This window comes from Bombina bombina, chromosome 3 (assembly GCF_027579735.1).
Source record: "Bombina bombina isolate aBomBom1 chromosome 3, aBomBom1.pri, whole genome shotgun sequence".
Taxonomy (NCBI): Eukaryota; Metazoa; Chordata; class Amphibia; order Anura; family Bombinatoridae; genus Bombina; species Bombina bombina.
In genome coordinates, this window is record NC_069501.1 from 707581336 (window position 1) to 707596135 (window position 14800).

Here is a 14800-nt window from a genome sequence, read left to right on the forward strand (position 1 = left end):
TTATCCATTACAGCCGTTAATTGTTGCATGGTAATAAGCATTGGCGCGCTAGATGTACTAGGGGCCTCCTGTGTGGGCAAAACTGGTGTAGACACAGTAGGAGATGATGTAGTATCATGTTTACTCCCCTCATCTGAGGAATCATCTTGGGCAATTTCATTATTTGTGGCAGTACTGTCCTTACTTTGTTTGGACGCTATGGCACAATTATCACACAAATTTAAATGGGGAGACACATTGGCTTTCATACATATAGAACATAGCTTATCCGAAGGCACAGACATGTTAAACAGGCTTAAACTTGTCAATAAAGCACAAAAAACGTTTTAAAACAAAACCGTTACTGTCTCTTTAAATTTTAAACAGAAAACACTTTATTACTGAATATGTGAAAAAGTATAAAGGAATTGTTCAAAAATTACCAAAATTTCACCACAGTGTCTTAAAGCATTAAGAGTATTGCAAACCAAATTTCAGAGCTTTAACCCTTAAAATAACGGAACCGGAGCCGTTTACAAATTTAACCCCTATACAGTCCCAGCTATAGCCTTTGCTGAGACCTAACCAAGCCCAGAGGGGAATACGATACCAATTGACGCCTTCTAGAAACTTTTCCAGCAACTTTCAGATCCTCACACATGCATCTGCATGCCCTGCTCTCAAAAAACAACTGCGCAGTAATGGCGCGAAAATGAGGCTCAGCCTACAACTAGGAAGGCCCCCTGACTGGAAAATGTGTCTAACATAGTGCCTGCCGTTTAATAAACGTTCTCCAAGTTTATAAATGTGAATTGTCAGCATAAATATGAATAAAATGCCCAAATAAAGCAATCGATTTAGCCCATAAAAGTGTCTACCAGTTTTATAGCCCATATTAAGCCCTTTATTCTGTTTGTTTGACTAAGAAAATGGCTTACCGTTCCCCATGAGGGGAAATGACAGCCTTCCAGCATTACATGGTCTTGTTAGAAATATGGCTAGTCATACCTTAAGCAGAAAAGTCTGCTAACTGTTTCCCCCAACTGAAGTTACTTCATCTCAACAGTCCTATGTGGAAACAGCAATCGATTTTAGTTACTGTCTGCTAAAATCATCTTCCTCTCACAAACAGAAATCTTCATCCTTTTCTGTTTCAGAGTAAATAGTACATACCAGCACTATTTTAAAATAACAAACACTTGATAGAAGAATAAAAACTACATTTAAACACCAAAAAACTCTTAACCATCTCCGTGGAGATGTTGCCTGTGCAACGGCAAAGAGAATGACTGGGGTGGGCAGAGCCTAGGAGGGACTATATGGCCAGCTTTGCTGGGACTCTTTGCCATTTCCTGTTGGGGAAGAGATATCCCACAAGTAAGGATGACGCCGTGGACCGGACACACCAATGTTGGAGAAATATATATATATCTATATCTCTCTCTATATATCTATCTCTATATATCTATCTCTATATATATATCTCTATCTATCTATATATCTATCTCTATCTATCTATCTATATATATATATATATATATATATATATATATATATATATATATATATATATATATATATATATATATATATATATATATATATATATATATACACACAGTTGTGCTCATAAGTTTACATACCCTGGCAGTATTTATGATTTCTTTGCCATTTTTCAGAGAATATGAATGATAACACAAAAACTTTTCTTTCACTCATAGTTAGTGTTTGGCTGAAGCCATTTATTATCAATCAACTGTGTTTACTCTTTTTAAATCATAATGACAACAGAAACTACCCAAATGACCCTGATCAAAAGTTTACATACCCTGGTGATTTTGGCCTGATAACATGCACACAAGTTGACACAAAGGGGTTTGAATGGCTATTAAAGGTAACCATCATCACCTGTGATCCGTTTACTTGTAATTAGTGTGTGTGTATAAAAGGTCAATTTCCCCATGACTCAGAATCCAGAAACGTAAGTGCAGCACTGGATGAAAGATTCAAGGGTCTGTCAGGAGTCCAGAAACTCATTGATCTTTTATACACACACACACTTATTACAAGCAAACAGATCACAGGTGAGGATGGTTACCTTTAATAGCCATTCAAACCCCTTTGTGTCAACTTGTGTGCATGTTATCAGGCCAAAATCACCAGGGTATGTAAACTTTTGATCAGGGTCATTTGGGTAATTTCTGTTGTCATTATGATTTAAAAAGAGTAAACACAGTTGATTGATAATAAATGGCTTCAGCCAAACACTAACCACGAGTGAAAGATAAGTTTTTGTGTTATCATTCATATTCTCTGAAAAATGGCCAAGAAATCATAAATTCTGCCAGGGTATGTAAACTTATAAGCATAACTATATATATATATGTATTATGTGTGTGTGTATTTATATGCATATGTGGGTGTAAGACTAATGAAGGAAAACTACCTCAACGGCTTCAGGGAGGATGAAATTCTCAGCTTGCTGCAGAGAAACATGCAAGCCATGCTTTCCTTGTAGACTTTCATTATCCTTCTGTAGTCTGATAAGTTCCTCAGAAACTTGCTCCCTTGACTGCATTAGGACAGCCTTAAAACAAAAATGAAATAAAAATAAATTTGAATATTAATTATTTTCATATTCTGCACAACAAAGTAAAATATTTGAGTAATTATTAACCAAATAGGCTGTAGCTATCACGTTACCATTTGCTCCTGAACACTTCTTTGCGCCTGGGTGAACGCCTGCTGTAGCTCACTCAGGAGTGTTTCAGACTCCTGGGCTCGAAGCATAAGTGCAGATATCTAGAATATAAGCAACACATGCAAAATAATATAGAAAATAAAATAATAATACTATTAAATGATCTTTAAATTACAAAAGTAAATGCAAATGATGTTAGAATAAACACCCCTAAATCTATGAGCTTTTATAAATCTCCAGAACAGTAATGTACTACTGACACTGTCACAAACCTTGCCCTTAAGTTTCTTCCTTCAGGCCCTAGGAGCCATAACACCCTTTATAAAAAATACTGCACAAACAAATGACATGTCCCAAACATCTTTTTATGGAAAATGCTATACAAAGATTCAGCTGGGAATCACAGAAGCATACATATAGACCCACTGACTGTGTAGCAGACCACAACTACTTGGGTGAGCACAGTTTAAAAGAAGCCTGAAAGCACAGCACAGAAACTTGTCAAGCTGGAAGTCCCCCAAAATTATGTTACCCTCTGAGTCAGCCACAGCCCATAAATCCATTGGACAGGGGAAATCCCCTCAAGTGCCTCTATGTTGGGACCTCTTATAAAGTTAATGTGTGCACTAATGAGTATGTTGCACAGACAGGGGTCAAACATTCTTCATCTGTGCAGAATAAACATTCCATCTGAAACAAAGTACAGCTACCAAACTCCAAATAGGTACACACTGAACTAAAGCGGAAGGAAAGGGGACCCAAACCACACATTTTTGGGAAACATTTCTACCTACTCCTATGGTCTACGGAAATCTATCTACCAATACTGAAATGGTTCTATGAGAGTGAGAAATGTTATTACTGCAAATAGAAGAGCATTTGGCTTTCCCCATGCATTTTCTACTATATTATGTTATAAATAGCAAGAAACACACACTTGATTACTGGTATCCTCTGTGTTTTGCTTCATACAATCCTCTAGTTCCTGCTTGTCTTTCAAGCTCTTCTCCAGTTGGTCATTTGCTTGTCTGAGCATTGCTTGTAGCTTTTTAACCTGAAGGTTAAGTAACACACAAAATTACAAACATGACATTGGGTTGAAGTCACATGAAAACGTTTGTGCTATATACAAAATACTTGCTGCTTCACATTTAATAGTGGTTGAAGCTCTAGCTTCTTCTTTCTAAAGGGTAGCCTGTCCTTGTTGAATGTGCATTTCAATATTTTGCCTCTTCTTTTATAAGTCTTGATGATGAACTAACAAACACAACATCATCCAGTAAAACCTTCAACTCTGACAGACAAATATAAAGCAACTTTTGCTACACATTTTCTATCAGTCATACAAAAGTGTAGCCATTAAACACAAGCATTAGCAGGAGCACCTACCAGTCAATGAGTACCAATGAGCACTAGCAGGAGGTACCTACCTCTCAACTAACATTAGTAGGAAGTACTGAACTGATATGGTGGTTAGCTTCAAGAAAAAAAAGCTTCAGCATGTTTACATAATGCTCTTTTGTATGAGGAAGTAAAAGATATGGTTACAATGTCCCTTTAAACATATTTCCATATGAAGAAGAGATCTTGGTGGTTCTTTGATCAGAACAAAATAAAAAAGGAGCAATCTGATCAAACTTGTTGTGGATACCATATCAATCTATGATATAGCAGATATGGCAAAACTGTGCTAATTTTAGTTGAAAACTTGGTGTTTATCTTATCAATAAACTATGTTTCTCCTCACTACGTGATGTAACACTGAATGTACAACTTAAGTCTCACTAATAAATGTAGCAGAGAAAGTGAGCTTTGTTCCATAAAATAAATTATTTATTGACAAAGCTTAAAGTGCATATCTTGAATAAATGTCTTCTCAGAAAACGTAAACGCATAAGCCACATGTGCCAACGTACTTCGCTGAACCATGGGCCTCACATTAATATTATTATCGGTTATTTGTAGAGCGCCAACAGATTCCGCAGCGCTATAAACAAATGCAGAGTACAACAAAACAATTATAGGGATCAAATGGGTAGAGGGCCCTGCCAAGAGTTGCACTGTTGTAGTCAGCTCGTAAAAAGGTGATCTACAAACAGCTGGACTCTTAGGCTTACATGCTAAGGGGGTTCAGGGGATAGCAATGGAGGAGAGGAACTGGTATAAAGAAAGGTTAGCGTAGGTTGTATGCATCTCTGAACAGTAGAGTCTTTAGGGAGCGCTTGAAGCTTCCAAAACTAAAGGGAGAGTCTTGTGGAGCGACGCAGAGAGTTCCACAAGATGGCAGCCAGTCTGAAGAAGTCCTGTAAATGGGAGTGATGAGGTAACAAGAGAGGAGGAAAGTAGGAGGTCATGAGCAGAGCGAAGGGGATAGGAGAGAGATTATCTGGAGACAAGGTCTGAGATATAGGGGGGAGCAGTACAGTTGAGGGCTTTGTATGTCAGAGTGAGAATTTTGTGTTTGATCCTAGAGGCAAGAGGAAGCCAGTGAAGGGATTGGCAGAGAGGTGCAGCAGATGAAGAGCGGCGTGTAAGGAAGATGAGCCTGGCAGAGGCATTCATTATGGATTGTAAAGGATCTAGGCGGCAGGTGGGGAGACCAGAGAGGACAGAGTTGCAGTAATCGAGGCACTCCTTAGATGATATGACCAGCATTACCTGCACCTCCTTGATGTTTGTACAGGAGACATTGTTTACAATGTGTAAAATTCTACACCTAGAGATAGTTTGATTTTATTACCTCCCCTTATTGTCAAGATGTGGTCAATAAATTTGGAGTTCTCTCTGGAAATTACCAGCAGTGAGATAATGCTCATGTTTAATTCCTAAATAGGCTGGGGCTCAGGTAATATTTCTTTGAATGAAACATATAGTTTGTCCTCAAGTGCTGTGAAACAGTAACGCTCTTTAGAAGGTGACATAGTAAGAAACGTCCAGTGTGAAGCCATAATGGATTGTCACAAGTTAAATGGTTTCTTATGACCCTTTCCTTTAATGCTTGATGTAAGAATAAAACTATTGCCTCAGATCTATTAGTGATCAAATTATTTAGGGTCAATACTAATGTAAACAAAATTACCAGTCCATCTACGCAAAAACTATTTATAAAATATCTGCAATTTAATTTAAGAGACTAGTATTTTAAGCCTTTATGACGACCAATAGCAAATCCATTCAAATGCTCTGCATCCATGTTTAGTAGAGCACACACATACAAAAGTGTTTCCTCGTGCTTCTCTTGTTCCACTATAATAGTTAAATCTCTGTTAAAAAAAGACTTACTTCCCTTCAACTCCTCAGTAGAGTTTACCAACTTATTTGCAGGGCTTAAAAAACCTGGCAAAGTGACCCTGGCGCCAAATTATGTGCCTTGCCATTGACCACTATCTGCACACAGCCATACTACCAGCGCAATTATAAATGGGTGCATTTGCGACCTGCAGTTGCACCGCAATCAGACAGATTTATATAAAAATTCTGCTGTATCTTACAAATAGTTTTAAACTAAGGACATTCTGAGAATGGGCAGTGGCTGTGTAGGATGTGTAAGCTACCGGTCGGTTTGATGTGGAGCTAAATTGTCAGAGTGGATTTGTGGGAGGTACCAAATATAGTTTACTAATGCAATGGTGGCCAGGCTCAGCTGAAATCTCTGTTAGCACTGCTTCTCTCTCCTTTGAAGCCTGAATGTCAACATGTTATTGGGCCAATTTGTTGGTGCAGAATAGTGTAAGGCAACCAGCAAGAAGGGATAGTGGATTTGTGTCCATATACTCACTACTTACAGCACACCTGACAGTGTATCTACTGCCTATTCTGGCTGCCTTCATAACAATTAGAGCAAGATTTATCAAGCAATTTCTCCTATTTTAGTACCTAAAAATGTGCACACAATATCATCCTCGCATTTATCAACCTTAAATACTCCTAAACATTTTGTAGATCGACAGTTGTCAAAGCTGAAACTCGTCAGCTGGACTAGCCGACTCCTTTTCAAAAACACGCTCCACTGTGTGTGTGTTTCCAAATTGGAACTTTTAAAACTGTTTTGGAATAAAATATTTGTTTTTACTTAGCTGGTGCTCCGCTCAATCTGTTCTTCCTACTGCCTGTGACCAACTCTAAACCCTGTGGTTTGCCCTACTGCTGTGACGTGGCCCAATGAGGATCGAGCGAGCGACACCCCTCCTCCTGGTGACGCCTGAAGAGGGAGTTGATTGGACTATACCAGAGGAGAAGCAGACCCCGCCAAGTTGCGGTTTCAAAGGACAGCATAACCGGCTTATCCACCTCCCCAGGACCGGACAGTTCTCAATATAGGGGTAATAACATTTATTATTGCTACGATAGTATGGGCAAATTAGTGTGAGGGAATAGTTCTTTTCTTGATAACCTACTATATAATCACCTCACATCGCAGATATGGTAATTGCAACAGTAAAGTCTCATTCAATTTTGAGTCCTTAGCAATAGCAGTTTGTATACAGGCACTCGCTGCAATCTGGGAGCACAGGAGGTGCACATGCTGTCAAGCTCCATGGCCTGCCCCTTGTTACCCTGTACAGCTCAACAGAGCGGTTAACCTATCATGCCTATCATATTATCAAAAGTCCCTGATATATTGCAGGGGAAACATAACCCCCCCCCACATAACAACATGGACAAAGAACCCCAAAATGTGTGGCTTACTGTACATTATACAGTTCATCACGGTTTGCTTATTACTTATGTGAAAAAGTTAACCATTGTGCCATCCATTAAAAATGTAACTCCACTAACTTGCTAACTGGCTTAGAAGCAAACTTCACTGCATACAGTTATCCACATTACGAAGCACATCAGGAAAACCTGCAAATATACTTTAGAGACTTTACTCAAACTACTGTTTGCAAAAAAATAAAAAATATTTCGCTTTGGTTGCTGTTTATCTTTATAAATACTGATATTTACAAAACCCTTCTAGTGTCATCAACAGTGTTACAAAATAATGAACATAAAACTTGGCAATACCAGTACTATACACCAGGGTTCACCAAACCATGGGTTGGAACCCATTAATGGGTCGCAACACCATGTTTACTGGGTCGCAACTTGTGTGTGATGTGTGTTGTATGAGAATGTGTGTAAGTTAAATGAGATTGTGTTATGTGTGTGCTGTATACATGTGTGTGGTGTGTGTTGTACGACAGTGTTTGTGGAGTGTGAGTGTGTTGTATGAGTGTGTGAGGTGTGTGTATCTGAGCGTGAGTGATGTATGAGAATGTGTGTGGGGCGTTTGTTTTTTAGAATATTGTTTGTTATTCCTTTTTACAAAACGTTCTGTTTGACTACAATTAGGAATAAAGTATACACACATTTTAGTCACAGCGGCTATCTTGTATATTACTTCAGAAATGTTCAAACCAAGCATATAAATAGGGTTGTGAAGGTATGTGGTATTATTGCACTGGGTCTTGGGGAAAAAAGTTTGAAGAACCCTGCTATACACTATAGTTGCAAACAAGAAGGACAAAGACTCAAGTGTGTGAGGGTTGTGTTGTTATGCATGGTATGGGGACATAGTGTTCCATCATCAGTATGCTAGACCCTCACTACCTCTGTTTTACAGCAGAGAGTAGCAAGGTTAGAGTCCTCACTTGATCTCTGGTATCTGCTTCCTGGGTTTGGATCCCTTGAAGTTGCTTCTCATAGTTGGAGCACATATCACAACGTCTGCCCAGCTTGTTACCAGCTGAATGTATCTGAAAAATGACCCAGAGCAAAATCAATGAGATGTTATAGCCGCATGATACATCCCTAAACTATCGCTACTAGATGGGCACAGAATACACTGCCCTACTGTCTTAGGAAAAAATGTGATATAATAAACCTGAGGACATAGATACATCTATTTGTAAAATAACTTCACTAGCAGATTTTAAACTATATTACTGCTTCTGTCTCAAGCAGGAAATATAAATATCACTTAATACCATAATTATAATTACAAAATAAGGTATCCAAAACAATTTAGATGCAGAACTGATACATTAAAAAAAAGATTACAGGAAACTTTGACCTTCAAGGCTAAATGAAACATTTTTGTAACACTCTAAAAAAAGGATTTCTATGCCTTAACTTTCTTTTTATTCTATGCAAGAAATATGCTCTAGAAAAGTATGTACAAAAATAACATTAATTCTTAGAAAAACAAATGATTTATGCTGGCTAACTTCAAACTCACCTCTTTTTGTAATAAATTCCACTCTGTTTCACTAACTAAGCGATAGCCATTAGGTGAAACATATGCAGTCTCCATTGTCTGAGTGACACTAGATAGCAAAGAGGCAGTTTCTTCTTGCTCAGGAGTCATGGCTTTTATAGCCTTTTCCTGATCTTTGGTTAACATAAATCCAGGCATGTGCAGAGACCCAAGGGAACATGTGTCAAAGTTCTCAGAGGTAGAATCTGCTCCAACCAGTGGTCCAAAATCAGACTCATCAAGGTTTCCGGCAGATTTCGCTTTGTTGTTATAGCCCAAAGTCTTTGTCTGCAGAGGCCCTGAAGTCCCTAGGCTATCTGTAGACTGTGCTCTTCGAAGACCATCTTTAAATAAGTCATCTTGTTTAGTAAAAGACTCACCTTCATGTACCACAATGTCATAATCTAAGGAATGGATCGAGCCATATGTACTATTTATCATTTCCTGAAAACAAAAAGAAAAAAGAATTAGCAATTTTAACAATGAGGGAACTAATTTTGCTTGTACACATAAAGGATACAAAACACAAATATTTGGTGATAATTTTCTAATAATATTGGCTCTAATACAAAGTTATATGAATGCAAAGCATTGCCAAAGAAAGGGTGGGAAATAATGAAGCAAACATAAATACTGCTAAACTACAACAATTTATTAAGAAATAACAGAAATAATATTTTGTGACCCAATATCACAGAAGAGGACTGTTGAAAGTCTGGCATGTAGTGTGAAACAAAAGTCTGAGGTGATTTTGATAGAAGCAGTGATAGCTTTCAAAGCTCCCATGTTGGTATGATAGGACTGGCAGAGAGAAGGATATGTGCCAATATCTGGAAGAATTTGATTATTAATTGTACACCTCACTTGACTTCTGACATTGTCCATACCGGGTACACTTTAAGAACAGTGGAACTCATGCTCTGCAAAAACACATCATTATGGAACTTGAAATTACGATTTAACTCTATGCCAGCTGTAAAGGCACTGTGTTGAACCATCTACCTTGAGAAAGTTTCCCAAATTTAGTAGTGAATCCATTCTTTTATTAAATTTGCAGAGCCTGGAGGAAAGTGCTGATGACAGGAACGATGATGCTGATTTGTTGCAGTCTTAAGAGTTAAGCAACAAAAACAATGAGGATCCAGAAAGAATCTGGGACTCTGATGGAGGTAAATATCTCACGTGACATATGGAGCTACTGTCAGCTTTTGAAGCAAAGTAAAAAAATGTCTTTGTACCCAATATGGAACAATGACAATAAATGTTCCCCGTTCCCTTTGAATTCTGAAAAGAATGTGGAAAATGAGAGGAATTGATGGGAACACATAAATGAGGCTAAAGCTACAATTTTGTAACAGAAAATCCATCCCCTTTGCTTAAGATGTTCAAAGGCGACTGAAGAACAGTCATACCCGGCTGTTGACAGTAGACAGATCTATTTCTAAAAGAAACCATATGCTTTTAACATCCATTTGGTTGGAGAAATCGGCGCTCAGTTAAGAAAATCTGCTTTGTAGAGAAGTGGCTGGCAAATTACTCACTTAAAACTTTTGATTAATCTACTATGCCCTGGAAAATATTATCAGGGATATTTTCTTGAAAACATGCCAACTCCTTACCCATTCTGTAATCATTTACATGTTATGGCTTTCTCGTTGGGAATTTGATGATTTCCCCTGCAGAAGATTCTGAAAGTAAAACAGTAATTGAAATATATTTTTTACATTACAGAGGTTTGCAGAGAGGTGCTTTATTTCCATAGTCCATTTACATTGGTTGAAGTCGCCCTGATCCAGATGCTTTATAGCCTTGAAATTGTAACCTCTGAGGATGAAAACTACCCTTATCTCCAGAATATATGGATATCAGATTGTCCGTTCCTTGCCAACCAGCATATTACCACTGAAGGGTAGCCAAGGCTATTAACTTTAGAGCTGGTTCTCCTTCCCAGTAGCATAACCAGAAGCTCTTAAATCAAATTAGCTACAGCAGTATTCTTACTGTTCAGCTTCAAATTATCAGTAGTTAATATACAAAAAAAAACTTAAATTCAGGTAAATATGCAATAGTAGAATGAAACAAATTAGAAGTACAGAAATCTGTGTTTTTTTTAAAACAGAAAATGTTACTCCTTGCTGCAAAAACAGTTTCTTAAAGTTATGGTAAACTTCACAAGTTTTAAAATCAGGTAAAAAATCTCAATATTTTTGATGGACTTGAATTGATCACTTCTAAGAAGATGCACTTTTTCATTAGAAGTGATCAATTTATTTGGTACCCAGCACTAACGGTTTGAACTGCTCTCCAATCAGTGCTCTAGCCATACGGCTCTTTTTTTGTAGCTAGAGAGTTGATTGGAGAACAGTTCAAACAGTTAGCTCACACAAAATATAAGTTTTGAAGTGATCAATTAAAGTCCTTCTAAAATACTGCTTTGATTCTAGACCTGATTTTAAAACATGTCAAGCTTACCATGACTTTAAGGTACTGCTTCAATTTTTTACTATGGGATATTCTTTAATGTATCAGAGTCATCAACTGGAAAAAAACATTTTTGGAAAGCCTCGTTACTGCAACATCACATTAGCCAGATAAAAAAAGAAAAGAAAGAAAGAAGAATGAACCGATTCGGGTAGTGTAAATTAAAGGGACAGTAAACTTGAGTTTGAAATATAAAGGTCTAGATTACAACCGGAGTGCTAATTTATTGCACGCCCGTTTACGGGCTTGCGATTAATAGCCATTCATTAACAAGTGGCTGGTTATTGCTACTGTGCGCTCCGAAAATTAATCAGGGATCAGATCTCTTGTTAATTTTCTAAATGTGCCCCGGGTGTGGGGTGTTAGAAAAACATAATTTATGCTTACCAGATAAATTCCTCTCCTTCCTGGCAGGGAGAGTCCATGACTTCATTCCTTACTGTTGGGAAATACAACACCTGGCCACCAGGAGGAGGCAAAGACACCCCAGCCAAAGGCTTAAATATCACTCCAACTTCCCCTATTCCCCCAGTCATTCTGCCAAGGGAACAAGCAAAAGTAGGAGAAACATCAGGGTATAAAAGGTGCCAGACAGTGGCGTATTTAGGTTTTGTGCTGCCCTAGGCACTCAAAATTCTGCTGCCCCCCCCCCCCCCCCCCCCCCCAGGTTTACGGTCTTTTTTTTAGACATAATATTTTTTGGTCAGGGTGCAAAACATTTTTTCACTCTGGTCACACATACAGTATATATAGCGTAATACAGTTTTATTAAGAGTAAAAGAAAGTATTAATGACAAATGGCCACTTACATTTAAAACCCTCAAAAGTATGAGGTATGAGTAAAACACATAAAAACCAAATGTACACAACGGTAAAGGAACAGTATTGCTAGATGAACTGTAAACTAGCCAGAGTACAAAGCGTTCCCCCAAGGAGATTCAGATAAGATCAATAACTTTTACTGATCTTTATTGATCTTATCCGATTCTCCTTGGGGGAACGCTTTGTAGTCTGGTTTACAGTTCATCTAGCAATACTGTTCCTTTACCGTTGTGTACATTTGGTTTTTATGTGTTTTACTCATACCTCATACGTTTGAGGGTTTTAAATGTAAGTGGCTATTTGTTGTTAATACTTACTTTTACTCTTAATAAAACTGTATTACGCTATGTGCACTCTTTATGTCTTCTATTCTGCATGAATTACAGGACAAACGGAGAGACTCCTAACAAGTTATTCCCTGGCTTTACACACCATACTCCAAGGGGAGAAGTACGAATACATCATTCTTGTTTGCAGTCGACATCATAAGACACCACAGGAGGTTTTCCATTACTAGAAGAGGCAACTTACCTCATAAGATTGAGGTATTTTCTAGTAAGTGCAATACCTACTGGTTATCGTTGGTGTGTTTATATTCACAATATTGGACTTTCATCAATATCATTGCAACTCAACAGATGTTTTTTTATATCTTAAACAACCAACACATATTGTTTTATATTGCACTGCTTATATCAGTATATTTTGTTACGTGATTTTGTTTCCTATTGGATTCCTATTTTATTTTCATGTGCATGTAGCTCTTGCATTTATACATTATTTACACCTATTTTATTTTCCCCTTTTAAAATAGCACGTCTATGTAGGGGAACCACTGTACAGTTTTTGGGACTTTGGGTTTAGCGCTGTCTCAACCCCCCCCACACACACACACTCTCTCTCTCCATATACACACACACATATACATATACACACACATTTTATATATATATATATATATATATATATATATATATATATATATATATATATATATATATATATATATATACACACACACACACACACACATATATACATATATATATATACATACATACATGCATATATATACATACATATATACATACATATACTACTACTACTAAGTCCCAGCCCCATGTCTGCTCCTCTTTCCCCACTCTTTCAAAAGTGTGTCAGAAAGAGCAGTAAAAGCTTGCTGGAGACACAGCATTCGTTACTGCAGTAAAGAAAGAAGACCAGCAGCAGAAAAAGAGACAGCATTTTTTAAGGTAATAAACATACCTCCGTTGTCGGCTGTCTTCTCCATACTGTGACAGCCCAACCCCCACTCATCACCACTGCTATGTTCCCTGCAAGAGCAGACAACCTCCAGCTGTGATCCCTGCACTTCTCCACTCCACAGCCTGATTTTACCTCAGTAGTCGACACATGTTTAGGAACTTACTCTCTCTGCTGATTGAATACAGTAAATAACACTTCTCTACAGCAATATGAGTACGTAAGTCTCAGCCGGGTGCGCTAATTTTAATGCTCATACCCACTCATTTCAAAAGCAGTTATTTCGCTTCTTAATGTGGCTGGGCAGTGGGGCAGTATATTAGGCGTGCAAACGGAGCTTATTAAAAAGGCAATTTTGTTTTCTTTTCATTAGAGTATACAGAAATTTACTTCAACTTATTTCCCATGCCTTTTAAATAAGCTCTGTTTGCACACCTAATATATTGCCCCACTGCCCAGCCACATTAAGAAGCAAAAAAACTGCTTTTAAAATGAGCGGGTATGCACATTTAAATTATATAGTTCACTGTTCAAGACTTAGTTCTTAATCTAATGCCGCCCTCCACCTCTGCTATTTTATTGCCTACAGGCTACACAGTATACACACACACTGTGTGTAACTGTAGGCAATAAAATAGCAGAGGAGGAGGGCGGCATTAGATAAAGCCACAATGACTGTACACAGCTACATAAAATACGAGTCCTGAGTCAGCGTGCAATATTTTGGCTGTTGCTGCCCTTCCCTTCCCTACCTGAGTTAAGCGAGACTCAGCCGGATCAGCCCCCTCCAGTCCTCAGGCTCCGCTCCACTGATCACTCAAGACTCAACTCCACTTCTCTAAGTTTTTCTCGCGGCTTGGCTTGATATTACTGAGACAGGAAAGCGGGCGGCTGGTCAAAAACGTCACGTGACATGGCAAAAAGCCGGTCACATGACCGCCGCGCTGTCAATTTTTTTTTTTTAAATCCTGGGCACATATTCAGACAGTGCAACAGAGAAGTGCCGCCCCCCAAAATCTGCCACCCTAGGCACCGGCCTTGTTGGCCTATGCATTAATACGTCCCTGGTGCCAGAAGAAATAATATAAAAAGGGAGCCGCCCATCAAAAAAAAAAAAAAGTATGGACGGAGTCGTGGACTCTCCCTGTCAAGAAGGAAATTAATTTATCTGGTAAGCATAAATTATGTTTTTCTTCCATAAGGTAGGGAGAGTCCACAACTTCATTTCTTACTGTTGGGAAAACTATACCCAAGCTCCACTGAATGAATAACGGGAGGGAATAGAAAAAAAAAAAAAAAAAGAGACAAACCCT

At 38.1% G+C, this 14800-nt stretch overlaps 1 protein-coding gene across 1 annotated transcript in view; it reads right to left on the bottom strand.

Annotated features, from left to right (window-relative positions):
• RABEP1 (rabaptin, RAB GTPase binding effector protein 1) overlaps window positions 1-14800 on the bottom strand; it is a 371388-nt gene that overhangs the window by 72219 nt on the left and 284369 nt on the right. The window contains exons 9-13 of the mRNA XM_053707515.1: window positions 8904-9365; window positions 8317-8421; window positions 3618-3734; window positions 2683-2781; window positions 2426-2566 (exon numbers count right to left, since the gene is read on the bottom strand). Of these exons, the coding sequence (XP_053563490.1) occupies window positions 2426-2566; window positions 2683-2781; window positions 3618-3734; window positions 8317-8421; window positions 8904-9365 (924 nt within the window). The remainder of the gene's footprint in view (window positions 1-2425; window positions 2567-2682; window positions 2782-3617; window positions 3735-8316; window positions 8422-8903; window positions 9366-14800) is intronic.